This window comes from Nannobrachium achirus (genome assembly GCF_963921795.1).
Source record: "Nannobrachium achirus genome assembly, chromosome: 5".
Classification (NCBI taxonomy): Eukaryota; Metazoa; Chordata; class Actinopteri; order Myctophiformes; family Myctophidae; genus Nannobrachium; species Nannobrachium achirus.
This window is the reverse complement of record NC_137814.1, coordinates 26,252,274-26,265,239: the sequence shown is the minus strand read 5'-3', so window position 1 is coordinate 26,265,239 and position 12,966 is coordinate 26,252,274. Positions and strand designations below refer to the sequence as shown.

At 42.8% G+C, this 12,966-nt stretch overlaps 5 protein-coding genes across 5 annotated transcripts in view; 4 read left to right on the top strand and 1 right to left on the bottom strand.

Annotated features, from left to right (window-relative positions):
- LOC308285878 (histone H1-like) overlaps positions 1-6,890 on the top strand; it is a gene marked incomplete at both ends in the record, with an annotated part of 500,380 nt that extends 493,490 nt beyond the window's left edge. The window contains one exon of the mRNA XM_080726767.1: positions 6,756-6,890. Coding sequence (XP_080582893.1) covers positions 6,756-6,890 — 135 coding nt within the window. The remainder of the gene's footprint in view (positions 1-6,755) is intronic.
- An 859-nt stretch (positions 6,891-7,749) lies between these two features.
- On the top strand, positions 7,750-8,061 carry LOC308285898 (histone H4; the record flags this gene model as incomplete). The annotated part of the gene is made up of 1 exon (XM_080726787.1): positions 7,750-8,061. One exon carries the CDS (start codon positions 7,750-7,752, stop codon positions 8,059-8,061), a length of 312 nt encoding a protein of 103 aa, XP_080582913.1.
- A 967-nt stretch (positions 8,062-9,028) lies between these two features.
- On the top strand, positions 9,029-9,403 carry LOC308285890 (histone H2B-like; the record flags this gene model as incomplete). Its single annotated transcript, XM_080726779.1, has 1 exon — positions 9,029-9,403. One exon carries the CDS (start codon positions 9,029-9,031, stop codon positions 9,401-9,403), a length of 375 nt encoding a protein of 124 aa, XP_080582905.1.
- A 629-nt stretch (positions 9,404-10,032) lies between these two features.
- Positions 10,033-10,416, bottom strand: LOC308285887 (histone H2A-like; the record flags this gene model as incomplete). Its single annotated transcript, XM_080726776.1, has 1 exon — positions 10,033-10,416. One exon carries the CDS (start codon positions 10,414-10,416, stop codon positions 10,033-10,035), a length of 384 nt encoding a protein of 127 aa, XP_080582902.1.
- Positions 10,417-10,783: 367 nt separating this feature from the next.
- LOC308285884 (histone H3.2) lies at positions 10,784-11,194 on the top strand (the record flags this gene model as incomplete). Its single annotated transcript, XM_080726774.1, has 1 exon — positions 10,784-11,194. The coding sequence occupies one exon, from the start codon at positions 10,784-10,786 to the stop codon at positions 11,192-11,194; it is 411 nt and encodes a 136-aa protein (XP_080582900.1).
- Positions 11,195-12,966: the final 1,772 nt, after the last annotated feature.

Here is a 12,966-nt window from a genome sequence, read left to right as displayed (position 1 = left end):
CCGTTGACTTCCACCATCTGTTCCCTCCCCACCAAGTAAGAGTGCATCCATCTCACTGCTGTGTTATCAAGACCAATAGCTTTGAGTTTTTCAATCAGAATAGAATGATCGACGGTGTCAAATGCCTTCTGGAGGTCCAGCATGACCATGCCGCAATATTTGCCATCGTGAATTTCACGTTTGATGTAATCATTCAAATAGATGAGGCATGTATCTGTGGAATGGGACTCTCTGAAGCCAGACTGGAACTCGTAGATCAGTTTATTCTCTTCTAAGGGAATCACGTTTGCATTGCTTCCACGTGCGTCACACATAGGGAAGTTGCTAGGCCAATAAGAGGTAGGTGGGGGCGGGTCTTTACGTACGCAGCCTGTAAGAACAGCTGAGCAGCGCAACATCGGAACTGGCTTTGTTGAATTGAATTGTAGTCCTTGGATAAGTCCCAGAAAAGTCGCGCTGTGATTGGCCAGTAGTCACTTTGACTGACAGCGTTCCCTTAGTTTTTCCAGGATGTCCGGACTACAACTGTTGCACGTCACTCCAATGAACTGCAGAGGCGAGCGAGGCATCTCGCTCTTATATCTGTGGTTTTACCTATAACTCCACCGATCAGTGTCAAACGTTGTACACGCACTCCCTAGAGGCCAAGGAAAAACCTTTTCACTGCATTTTTCACATCAGCCTTTTATAGCGTCACCTTTGGGCCGACTTTTGTAAAACATATTTTTGGATATTACTCCTTCAGATTTTCTCCAAAAATAACACAAATCGGTACACAGTATCTCTATAGTCATGTGATCAAGTCTGATCCGTCTGATATTTCATATTCCATCCTGATTGGCTAATATTAGCTTCCAAAGTTTGCAGGATTGCTCCATTTTTGAACAAAATGCCTCAAATCATCAACGCAGCTTGCGATTACCGTGAAATTTGCCACACATATTCCCACTATGTCAAGGAACAAATGCTACCCTTTTCACATTGGCCTGTTATAGCGCCACCAGTAGGTAGACTTTAGCAAAACACATTTTTGGAACACGATGCCTCAAATCATGCATGCAGTGTCCGATTGCCATGAAAGCTCTAAAGGCCACTTTTAACCAAACAGATTCGTGGCCGAATCGGCGGCGGATAGCGGCGGAAGGCGGCGGATAGCGTCGGTTGCCGAACGGGAGCTCATCGTCAGGTTTTCGGCAGCGGGTCGGGAACGTTATCAACCGAAAACTGGACTTGCTCAGTTTTGTTCAGTCGCCCCTGGCCGTCGGTAAGATTGAGGGAGTTGTAGAATAGTTTGCTACTGTTGCAAAACCAAGCCAAAATAAGCCAGAGACATTTTCCCGTCGCATATTTTTACTAAATACCATATTCTCAATCTCAACTCTCAGTTCCTATTCCAATCTGATCCAAAGCAAAGCTAGTAAATAGTGCAGCAGCTCCCCGTGTTGTTGTTCTTTTTTTTTTTCCTTCTCCTCTGTACGGAGAACACACAGTGCCTCCGGGTATGGTTGCCAGATTCTGTGAGTGAAATAAGCGACCAGGTCTATGAAAATAAGCCCAAAAGCAGCGACCAGTTTCACCTCTGAGCTCTATTACATTAGTTATTTTATAAAATAATGTTGAAAGCAAGGCCAAATAAGCAACTACACTTCAGAAACAAGCCCAAACAAAAGCAACCCACAACTAGCAACATTATAGGAAAACAGGATCAACGTTGCTTATAACGAGCAGACCTGGCACCACTGCCATATAGTAACTACAGTCGGCGTCGTCTGAAAAAATAAAAGTGCTTAGTTTTTTGCAGTTCTTTGCAGTCTGTGTACAGTCAGAAGTAGTCTCCTGTAGGCTGTTTGGTGTGGAGACACCTTTAGGTGAAGAACATATAGTCCAGTCATTATATGAAAAAACCTCAAACAAATTGCAATAGTAGCAAACTCAACTGATTCTGTATCCTCATTATGTCCTTAGTGAGGGAAAAAAAGTCCCAAGGAATCCCATCGGGGCAAAGTTTTGAAAACGACCTACCTACCTTCACTTACTATACACTACAATATAAAGGAAAAACTGACTGAAAAAAATCTGCTTTAAGTGGGATGTGAGGGGTCAAACTAGGGGTTTTTAATTATTCTGAATCCATTGCAAACATTTGTTTTGCATGAAAAACATTCCTTGGGCTAAAAACGGACCCCAAAAGACTGTGAAAATTGATGACTCATCACTAAACCATCGTTTTGAGTGGCCATTTCTTGCCCAAGGAATGTTTTTCGTGCAAAACAAATGCTTGCAATGGATTCAGAATAATTAAAAACCCCTAGTTTGACCCCTCACATCCCACTTAAAGCAGATTTTTTTTCAGTCATTTTTTCCTTTATATTGTAGTGTATACATATATATATGTATATATATATATGTATACACTTACTATATATATATATATATAGTAAGTGAAGGTAGGTAGGTCGTTTTCAAAACTTTGCCCTGGTGGGATTCCTTGGGACTTTTTTTCTCTCACTAAGGACATATTGAGGATACAAAATCAGTTGAGTTTGCTACTATTGCAATTTGTTTGAGGTTTAGCCTAATTTTGGCCTAATATAAAATGACTGGACTAATATGCCACCCTTTTTACATTGGCCTATTATACAGTAGCACCACCAGGATGCCTGGCCTGCTGGAGACCTGTGCTCGAAAGAGCACTGCTTCTAGTTGTACATATTTTGACAAAATGTAGGCCTTTGTAATCTGGCCTTTAGAGAGAGGCCATGTTGAAAGTGGTTAATGTGTCATGTAAATGTCTTCCACACCTATTACAGGTGCAACTGGTATGGTATAACTGGGTGGGGCGTGCAGTTCCAACTGGCATTGTTCCTGAATTGCATTGTTACAGAGTAGGACAATGCTCCCTGCTGGGACACTAGATATGCATAGTCCTGGTACGAGCCACTTCTGTACAAAGCTCTGAATCATTCGTGGCTATCAATCATTCTTTAAGTATAAGTGTTTTGTTGTAAATCTAATCAGCATGTCTAACAGTGGCTTCTCAAAGTGAAGGTTGGGTATTGAGGGGGTCTCCAGCATGGGCAAAGTTCAGAATGTATTCAAATAATAATCAAATTACTTTGTTTGTAAAAACATATCTAGTCTTAACATATATTGTCATGTACAACTTAAAGTTATACTATGTAACTTTTTTTATAAAACATATCTTAAAATTGTCCTAACTATTAAATCGCTAAAGTTTTAGAACATCCACTCCGTTCATTTCAGCCCCAAAAGCCTTTTCTTGTTTTCTACATAGCTGTGACAGGGGCTGTATTTCCTGGCAAAATGATGTCATCTCCCACATGATACACTACCGGCCAATCACAGCGCGGATCATACACCACCGGCCAATCTCTAAAGGAAGTAGCTTCCCTTGATTGATTGATTGAAGACTTTATTAGAAGTTTGCATAGGAAAAGGTACAGTTTCATGACGGTACAGTTCACTGGTACAAGGTCTACTAAAAGGAGATCCATGAAAAGACTAAGCTTATTCCCACAGGAAACCATTAAAGTATCTCATATAACATTGAATGACAGACGAATAGAACACAGTACTATGCAGTAGATATGTAAAGAAAAGAAAAATGAGAGAACAAAAAAAGAGTCTAAACAGTAAGTAAGTAAGTATATACAAAGAAGGGGAGGGTAGGGTTGGGCTAGGTTAGTTTTTTTTTACCAGTTGCGAACGTCTGCTGCCTGTAAGTGGTTTTTCAGGGCAATTTTAAAGGATGCTAGTGATCCACACTCAACTGTGTTTACATTGGTGAAGGAATCTTGCCTGCTACTCCCTCAATCCTGGTCTAAAAATGACGGGAGACGGCTCTACGAATGCGTATCGGCGAGGCGGAGGTGCTCGCCGAGGCCGGCCGAAAAAAGCAATACCGCTACTGACCACTAGTTGAGCAGCTTCCACAGTACAGCTTTAAGTAGCAGCACCAAACAATAATCAGGTACATCTGTGAGTCAAACAATCAGAGTCAAAGAGCAAAACAAGTCAGTGGAGGGGGAAAAACGACAGGGGGCGCTGAGGGACAGTGCAGGGCACAACAATATGTTTAGCCAAAGCAGAAGTGTACACAATACAATACAATCAGAACAAAATATGTACAGTTTTCATGCATCGCGGTTACGTGCAGGCAGAGCAGGGACATATACAATGGTTTTTAAGGTGGTTGGGTTCCATTTGATATCCTATCACAGCAGCTCACGAATCTTGCTGCTGTGTTTGCACATTGTTTTACTTCACACAGCAGGTATGGGAGTTTTTCATCATTGGTCATATTTTCAAACTCTCCTTGGGTGGTTATGATCTGTGGGAAGTATGTGTCTCTGATGTCTTGGTACAAAGTCTGTGCTCACTGAGTCTGTTCCTAGTTTTGGGTCGGCCACCTTGCTCAGGTATTCTGCCATGGTGTATTCTCTGTTTAGGTAAATAAATAAAGGTAAAGTTAAAGGACTGCTATGGTCACTTTTGATTTGGACATTTTAATCGCACATCGATATTTGACCTGAGAAGCATTTTTTTCAAGTAAAACACATTTTGTTGTACGAGTGAATCAACGAGTGAGTTTTTTAAATCTAAATTTCGCATCCACTGGGCCAAGCAAGGCGCTCTCCTTTTTCTCCTCCTTTTGCGTTTGTTGTCTCTTCTTGGTTGGTGCATCGCTATGATCGGTATGCCCGAAACTGAAGGTTCTGTGGTGCAAAAACTAAGTGCGATTAAAATGCGTAATTTTTTTTAATCGCGTTAATTTTCTGTAATTAATTAATCACGATTAATCAGTTAAAGTCCCAGCCATAATATATATATATACACACCTGTACCTTATTCCCTCTCTTGATGTACCTTACTCTTTACTGTATATGTTCTTGTTTTTCTTTTATCTTTTTCTTACTTCTCTGTAACTTTGTAAATAACCTTATACTGCTGTGCTGCCTCTGGGCAACTGATTTTCCCCCTTGGGATAATAAAGGTATCTACCTAGTACGGATGCCCCCCGAGTGCCTTCCTAGGAAGGTCCTCGATGCACGTCCCGCTGGGAGAAGACCCCGTGGCAGACCAAAGACCAGATGGAAGGATATCTCCAAGCTGGCTTGGGAACGCCTCGGTATACTCCCTGAGGGAGTGGAGGTGCTCGGGATAAGAAAATCTGGAAGTCTCAGTTGGAACTGTTACCCCCACCACCCGATTCCGGATAAGCGGTTGAAGATGGATGGATGGATGTAACACACCACTACTGCACGTTTGTGCGTGTGTGTGTGTGACTTTTTTTTATTCAACTTCTGTTTATATCTGGGTGTTATTGTAATGATGACAACATGTGTTTATGTTGATAATAAATACAATTACCACCTCTTTAGACCGCCTGCGGACTAAAGGCCTTCTGTTGTTCAGTTATGCAGTGACAGATGTGATATAGGTATTTAAACAGTTCTGTCACATGCTGCTATAAGTGTAAGGTGGCATAACATTGTATCTAAATATGGCAGCACTTTTTATTTGATTCTATACGAGCACAATGGTGAATTAATCATAAAAATATGATATAGAATGACACCGGCTTTCATCATGGAGTAGGCCTTCTACCTTGTGTGATACAGTTGATTGAATGTTTAAACGTTTAGTTTACTTTAGCTTGATCACAAATAAGTTATCTGTCCAAACTGTTCCAACAGTTTTCATGTGTCATGTCATTGGTAGTCAGATCAAATCCACCACCATGCTGCATAAACTGAAGTGTGTTTACTGGGGTCAGAAAACCTTCTAGTTATAGCGAAATTGATAGAAAAACAAGATATAGTTTATGGTATTGCGTCACAAAGTATCTCTGCGAAGAGGTATGTGAGTATGATGTTAATTTAACATAGTTTAACATGTTTTAGAAGAAAGATAATGGAGGAAACATTGTTCTCCGACTGTGGAAGGGTGATGTTTCGATCGCATCACTTAAAAACTAGATTGGTGTTTTCATCTCAGATATATTAATGACGAAAAGGCACATGTGTGCTAACTGGTCAGCTCTTTGTTGCATTAAATAATACACAACGCAGTTAGTTATCTCTTGTTTTAATCGAGGAGAAAACACAAAAGGCACATTAAGCCACTATAGACAAGAGGGGCTGTGTGTGTTGTCTCTACATGGTTCTCATGTGGTGTTTAAGTCCAGCCCCTTCAGAGCGTTCAGCACCAGTCTGTCAGACTTTACTTTAGTAGAGGAAGGATAAACTACTGAGAAGAGAACAATGGCAGAAGTCGCACCAGCTCCAGCCCCCGCCAAGGCCGCCAAGAAGAAAGCAGCTCCCCGACCCAAGAAGACCGGACCCAGCGTCGCTGAGCTGGTCGTCAAGGCCGTGTCCGCCTCCAAGGAGCGGAGCGGTGTGTCCCTGGCTGCCGTCAAGAAAGCTCTGGCTGCCGGTGGCTACGATGTGGAGAAGAACAAGGCCCGCGTCAAGATCGCCGTCAAGAGCCTGGTCGCTAAAGGCACCCTGGTCCAGCTCAAAGGCACCGGCGCGTCTGGCTCTTTCAAGATGAACAAGAAGGCAGAGGCGGTGAAGGAGAAGAAGCCCGCTGCAAAGAAGGCAGTTACAGCAAAGAAGCCTGCTGCCGCCAAGAAACCCGCAGCGGCTAAGAAGCCCAAGAAGGCGGCAGCAAAGAAGCCCGCAGCTGCCAAGAAATCACCCAAGAAAGCCAAGAAGCCCGCCGCCAAGAAAGTAGCAGCTAAAAGTCCCAAGAAGGCCACCAAGAGCCCCAAGAAAGTGGCTAAGAAGCCCGCAGCAGCCAAGAAAGCTCCAGCCAAGAAGGTTGCCAAACCCAAGGCAGCAAAGAAGGCAGCCCCCAAAAAGAAGTAAATCATCTGTTCCATCTCTATTCCCACAAAAGGCTCTTTTAAGAGCCAACCACTTCATTTTATAAGAGTATCCTCACTTTTTATATGCCATGGTCATATGTGAGCACTGGAATAATAACCAGTCTGTTTAATAGACATGTGTGTTAATGCTCTAATGCCACTCACAAATAATTAATGACACTAACAGTCTAGACATAAATGTATGACAACGTTAATAAACATAAGCACAGCCTTTACTTTGTCCTACGTTTTGAATGTGGCCATTTCTCTCACTTTAGCTATAGAGCTTGCAAACCCACCCACCTCCCCTATGACCTAATTTTGTTAAATCATAAATCACTATTAGATTCGCCATTGTCCTGACTAGTATGTTTTGGTTCAAATTCAACATTGATATCGAATAGTAGCCTACTACCATTGTTATTGTTCAGAATCGTATACATTATTATGCATAGTAACCCTGGTCCACCTCAAATAAGCGAGACAAGAATTCCGTATTAATACTTATTGATGAGATAACTGTATTTAGGTTATGTCTGTGACAATACAAACGTTTGAACTTGAGAGTCGAAAGAAATGCTATGGCCCAGAGGGTGTATTAGGCATGTATGCAGTAACACCAAATGTACATTGACAAGAATATGAATGGGGCGATACGTTTAAAAAATGTACAATTATTATGATATAGAGGACTTGAATAAACTAGGGGGTGATGTGACCAAAATGAACAAGGGGGAGGAGTGTGTGGTGGGGGCAGTCTGCCTGTCCTCCCTTACGTCCTCAGAACACAGATAAAAAGGCATGGCTCACAGCTCTGGAATCATTCTCTTCTGCATCTTCAACTCAACTGAAGCTGAAAAATGAGTGGGCGTGGAAAAGGCGGAAAGGGACTGGGAAAAGGAGGCGCCAAGCGTCATCGCAAGGTTCTTCGTGATAACATCCAGGGAATCACCAAGCCCGCTATCCGCCGTCTGGCTCGCCGTGGCGGTGTGAAGCGTATCTCCGGTCTGATCTACGAGGAGACCCGCGGTGTCCTCAAGGTGTTCCTGGAGAACGTGATCCGTGATGCCGTCACCTACACCGAGCATGCCAAGAGAAAGACCGTGACCGCCATGGATGTTGTGTATGCTCTGAAGAGACAGGGACGCACTCTGTACGGCTTCGGAGGTTAATAATGCTGACTTGATCTACCAACAAACAACCCAAAGGCTCTTTTAAGAGCCACCCACACGTTATGTAACGAGTTCATTCCCACTTTTGTAAATAACTACAGCTTTTAAACTGTACATGTGAATATATATATGAATACGATAAGTTAACAATCCAATTACAAAACATGAATGTACTGTGCTGCTAAGGACACTCACAATGTTGTAATCCGACACGCACAACCAGGCAGAAACGTCTCTTTCCACATTTGCCCAAAATAAGCCTTGCTTTGCTTCATAAACCCATTTTAAGCAGCACGGGACTTAAAGTGGAGCCTCGCACACACACAATCCTTGACAAGCGCTTGTGACTCTGCCATTATTAGTGTATGAACATCTAGAGGCGGGAAAACACACCGAGTTCATTATCTTACTTTGAAATACTCAAAATACAGAGTTTACATTGTCCCAACTGAAGTTAACTGGAGTGATGGAACTAAGTCTAAGTCTGCTTTCATTGTCTTGAAGTAATAAACGGGCTAGGGTTCATAATGGAGAAAAATAAAGTAACACCCGGTTCTCTATTTTGTTTTTCTAAGCCCAGAAGAGAGCGGAATCACATTTACACATTATAATACTCAATTAACTATTTCTTGTAATGCCATTGTCTCAATGAATGGACAGTCTGAAATAGTCTATACCTTCTGTTAGTCAAGAAAGCACTGTTGCCTTTGGGGACCTTTATGGACATTAAAAATATACATTTACCCAAAGTGCATGTTTAGCCGCTCAAAATATTACAGGGACAATAGAGCGCACGAGCGGGAGAAATAATACAGAAATAAAGACACCGCCCTCTTTGTGGGAGGATCAGCCAATCATCTGCTGGGAGTCACACCACCACATTGGCATTGGCTGTGTATAAATAATGGTGTGACTGCGCTCTCTCATCACATTCGTCTCTACACGCCGCTGATAGAATACCTTCAGGATGCCCGAAGTTGCGAAGCCAGCGCCCAAGAAGGGCTCCAAGAAAGCCGTCTCCAAGACGGCCGCAAAGGGCGGCAAGAAGCGCAGAAAGTCCAGGAAGGAGAGCTACGCAATCTACGTGTACAAGGTCCTGAAGCAGGTCCACCCTGACACCGGCATCTCCTCCAAGGCCATGGGCATCATGAACTCCTTTGTCAACGACATCTTTGAGCGCATCGCCGGTGAAGCCTCTAAACTGGCTCACTACAACAAGCGCTCCACCATCTCATCCAGGGAGATCCAGACCGCTGTCCGCCTGTTGCTCCCCGGTGAGCTGGCCAAGCACGCCGTGTCTGAGGGCACCAAGGCTGTCACCAAGTACACCAGCTCCAAGTAAACTGCTGTCTGCTCTAAACACAACGGTCCTTTTAAGGACCACCCATATTTTCCAAGAAAGAGCTTGATCCAAATACTAACCATACAGCCTGTCTACAATCTTGATCAGCTATTGTGATATGAGATTTCCAAATTAAATGAACGCTGACTAGTTTACAAAGGAAAGACTAACATGGCATAACAGTCCTTACAGTAGCGCATATATATATATGTATATATGTATATAATGCAGCCAATGTTTAATTCATAAACTTGCTTGTAAAAACGTATATTAACATGTCATTTGAGATGAGTGTTGTCCTTGCCTCGTGTTTTATTTTGGCAGCAAAGTATGTTGATTATAATGATTATACTAAAAGTTGTCATGCGTGAAACTATTCTTAAATGGCGTGTTTGTAAAATATATCCCATCATGTTTATAAAATCGTGTAGAATGACCAGTAACATTGCGGTACACATATTTCACCATTGTAGTAAGATATTACAACAGGGCATGTGGATCTTAATAGTTATATTATAAATTTCTCCTCATAGGGCATTAGGAGCGGCATTAGGAGCAACTCTTTGTTGAATCAGTGGGTGGCTCTTAAAAGAGCCTTTGTGGGGTTTATTCAGACGAATGAAGCAGGTTTATTTCTTGGCGGCTTTCTCGGTCTTCTTGGGGAGCAGGACAGCCTGGATGTTGGGCAGCACACCGCCCTGAGCGATGGTCACTCCGCCCAGGAGTTTGTTGAGCTCCTCGTCGTTGCGGACGGCCAGCTGGAGGTGACGGGGGATGATACGAGTCTTCTTGTTGTCACGGGCAGCGTTTCCAGCCAACTCCAGGATCTCAGCAGTCAGGTACTCAAGGACAGCCGCCAGATAAACCGGGGCGCCGGCGCCGACTCTCTGGGCATAGTTGCCTTTACGCAGCAGCCTGTGGACACGACCCACGGGGAACTGGAGCCCGGCACGGGATGAGCGAGTCTTAGCCTTCGCCCTGGCCTTTCCGCCGGTTTTCCCTCGCCCGCTCATTTTGAAGGTTTATTTCTAGAGTATAAGCTCGAAGAAATGTGCTGGAGGAGAGGAATACCAGACCTTTTATAGCCTACGTTCGACTTTGTAACACACACTTACTTTTTTGTGATTGGTCGGAGATACTCTCTGTGCGCCCCACCAATCATAAAAACGAGTGTGTGCGCGGGCTGAGTGTGTATCCCCACCAATCACTACTAGTGGCGTGATCGGCTCCTCCCAGTCTAAACTCTGGTTCCTCCCAAACAAGGAGGTTCCTGACCACAGACCAATCAGAGAAAGACGGCGCCTCAGAGCCGCTGAAATAAATAGAACGAGTTTGCGCTCAGTTTTATCACAACTTAGTTGTTCAAGCAACGGATAAAAAATGGCCCGAACCAAGCAGACCGCCCGTAAATCCACCGGAGGCAAAGCCCCCAGGAAGCAGCTCGCCACCAAGGCAGCTCGTAAGAGCGCGCCGGCAACCGGTGGAGTGAAGAAGCCTCACCGTTACCGTCCCGGTACAGTGGCTCTGAGGGAGATCCGTCGTTACCAGAAGTCCACCGAGCTGCTGATCCGCAAGCTGCCCTTCCAGCGCCTGGTGAGGGAGATCGCCCAGGACTTCAAGACCGACCTGCGCTTCCAGAGCTCCGCCGTCATGGCTCTGCAGGAGTCAGCCGAGGCTTATCTGGTCGGTCTGTTTGAGGACACCAACCTGTGCGCCATCCACGCCAAGAGGGTGACCATCATGCCCAAAGACATCCAGCTGGCCCGTCGTATCCGTGGAGAACGTGCATAAGCTATCCGTCACTGTCTGACCCCCAAAACGGCTCTTTTAAGAGCCACCAAATATATCTTTTGAAGACATTATTTCCTGTAAACGGTATTTACATAAAAGTAAGCCATTGATAGACTATTATTTAATCTAAAATAAATTAGCTTATTGCAGCAATAGCAATATATTTAACATGATAACGAGAAATTACACTGACCTAACAATATTTTTTATACACAGTTCTAAGAAATATGCCGTAGTAGCTGTTTGTATAGCGACCGTATATAGTAAATTAATTAAATAGAATATTGGCTAGGCAGACACTTCATGGACAACCGTTTGATTTAGGCTACCAAAAGCCAGGGAATCTGAGAACAAAAGGCTTTGTCACAGGCAATGAGCGGTTATTTGCACTTTTCAAAAAAAGGGAAGGGTGGGGGCGGGTTGAGATTTTCTAAAGCCGTTTCCCAAACACTGGGTCGGGACCCATTTCTGGGTCACGGACCAATCTTTATGCGTCACCACTGGAGTAAAAAAATATATGAAATATGTATCATTTTACTTTTAGAAATATGGATTTGACCAAATTAATGTTCAAACAAACAAACACATCTAAAAAATATATATATATCCATGAATACATAATAATACCGTAATAATAATAACTGAGTAGTGAAAATAGTCGATCTACAAGATTCCTACTCTGAGTGGAGTCAAATATATGCATGAGGCAGGTCTTAGAATGTAGGCATAGAGAGAACTCACTAAATAACATTATGGACCAGACTTTACAGTAAAAGCTGATGTAATGTCTTTCTGAAAGTGTATAGAGTGTACAGAGTTAAACTAACGTCTGCTTTTATTGTGTTGTTGTTATGGAGCCATATACTGACTATACTCTGTTTATTTAATGATATGTTATAACACTGTTACTTATTTATAAAATAAAATGTAATTTCACAATTATACCACTAGAGGTCACAGCCTGCTTATGGACACCTTGGCTTATATGTTAATACATTCAAATCACATAGTAGTTCATAAAGGTATTCTCTCTGTTCTCTAATAGAGTTGTTGAATAAAACCAACTTTTGGGTAACTAGATGACATGATTATTATCCCTATAATCTAGTAGTTACCGAAATGTAATAATAATGTGTGTGTGTGTGTGTGTGTGTGTGTGTGTGTGTGTGTGTGTGTGTGTGTGTGTGTGTGTGTGTGTGTGTGTGTGTGTGTGTGTGTGTGTGTGTGTGTGTGTGTGTGGGTGGGTGGGTGGGTGGGTGGGTTGGACGAGATACTTTTGAAGAACTAATTGGATTTAATTAGGCTATTAAAATAAACATTGTAGACCCCCTCAACCCCCACTTTCACTTTGAGAAGCCACTGATAGACATGTTGATTAGATTTTACACCAAAACATTTAAATATGTGTGATTGTGAATGATTCAGATCTATCACCTTGCCGATATTTAAGAAACATCTAAAATGATATCTGATTTCTTCCTCACTGTTGTCCACGTGATTTCATCTACTGATGTGTTATCTTACCTATTGTGTCTTTTTGTCTTTTTCTCTCTTTTGTGCAGTTTCTGTTTTTATTTCTGCATTGCTCTAGTATATAAATTGGATTATTTTGTATTGTTCTCATTGAACTTTTAATCTGTCTAATTAATGACCATTGGAAAGGAATCCAAATAAGCCCGATGGCTTATTCCTCTCCTTGCACAGTGGCAAAGGCCACAATTGTGACACACAGTGTGTGACGTGCAGAGATCACCTATGATTGTACATTGTTG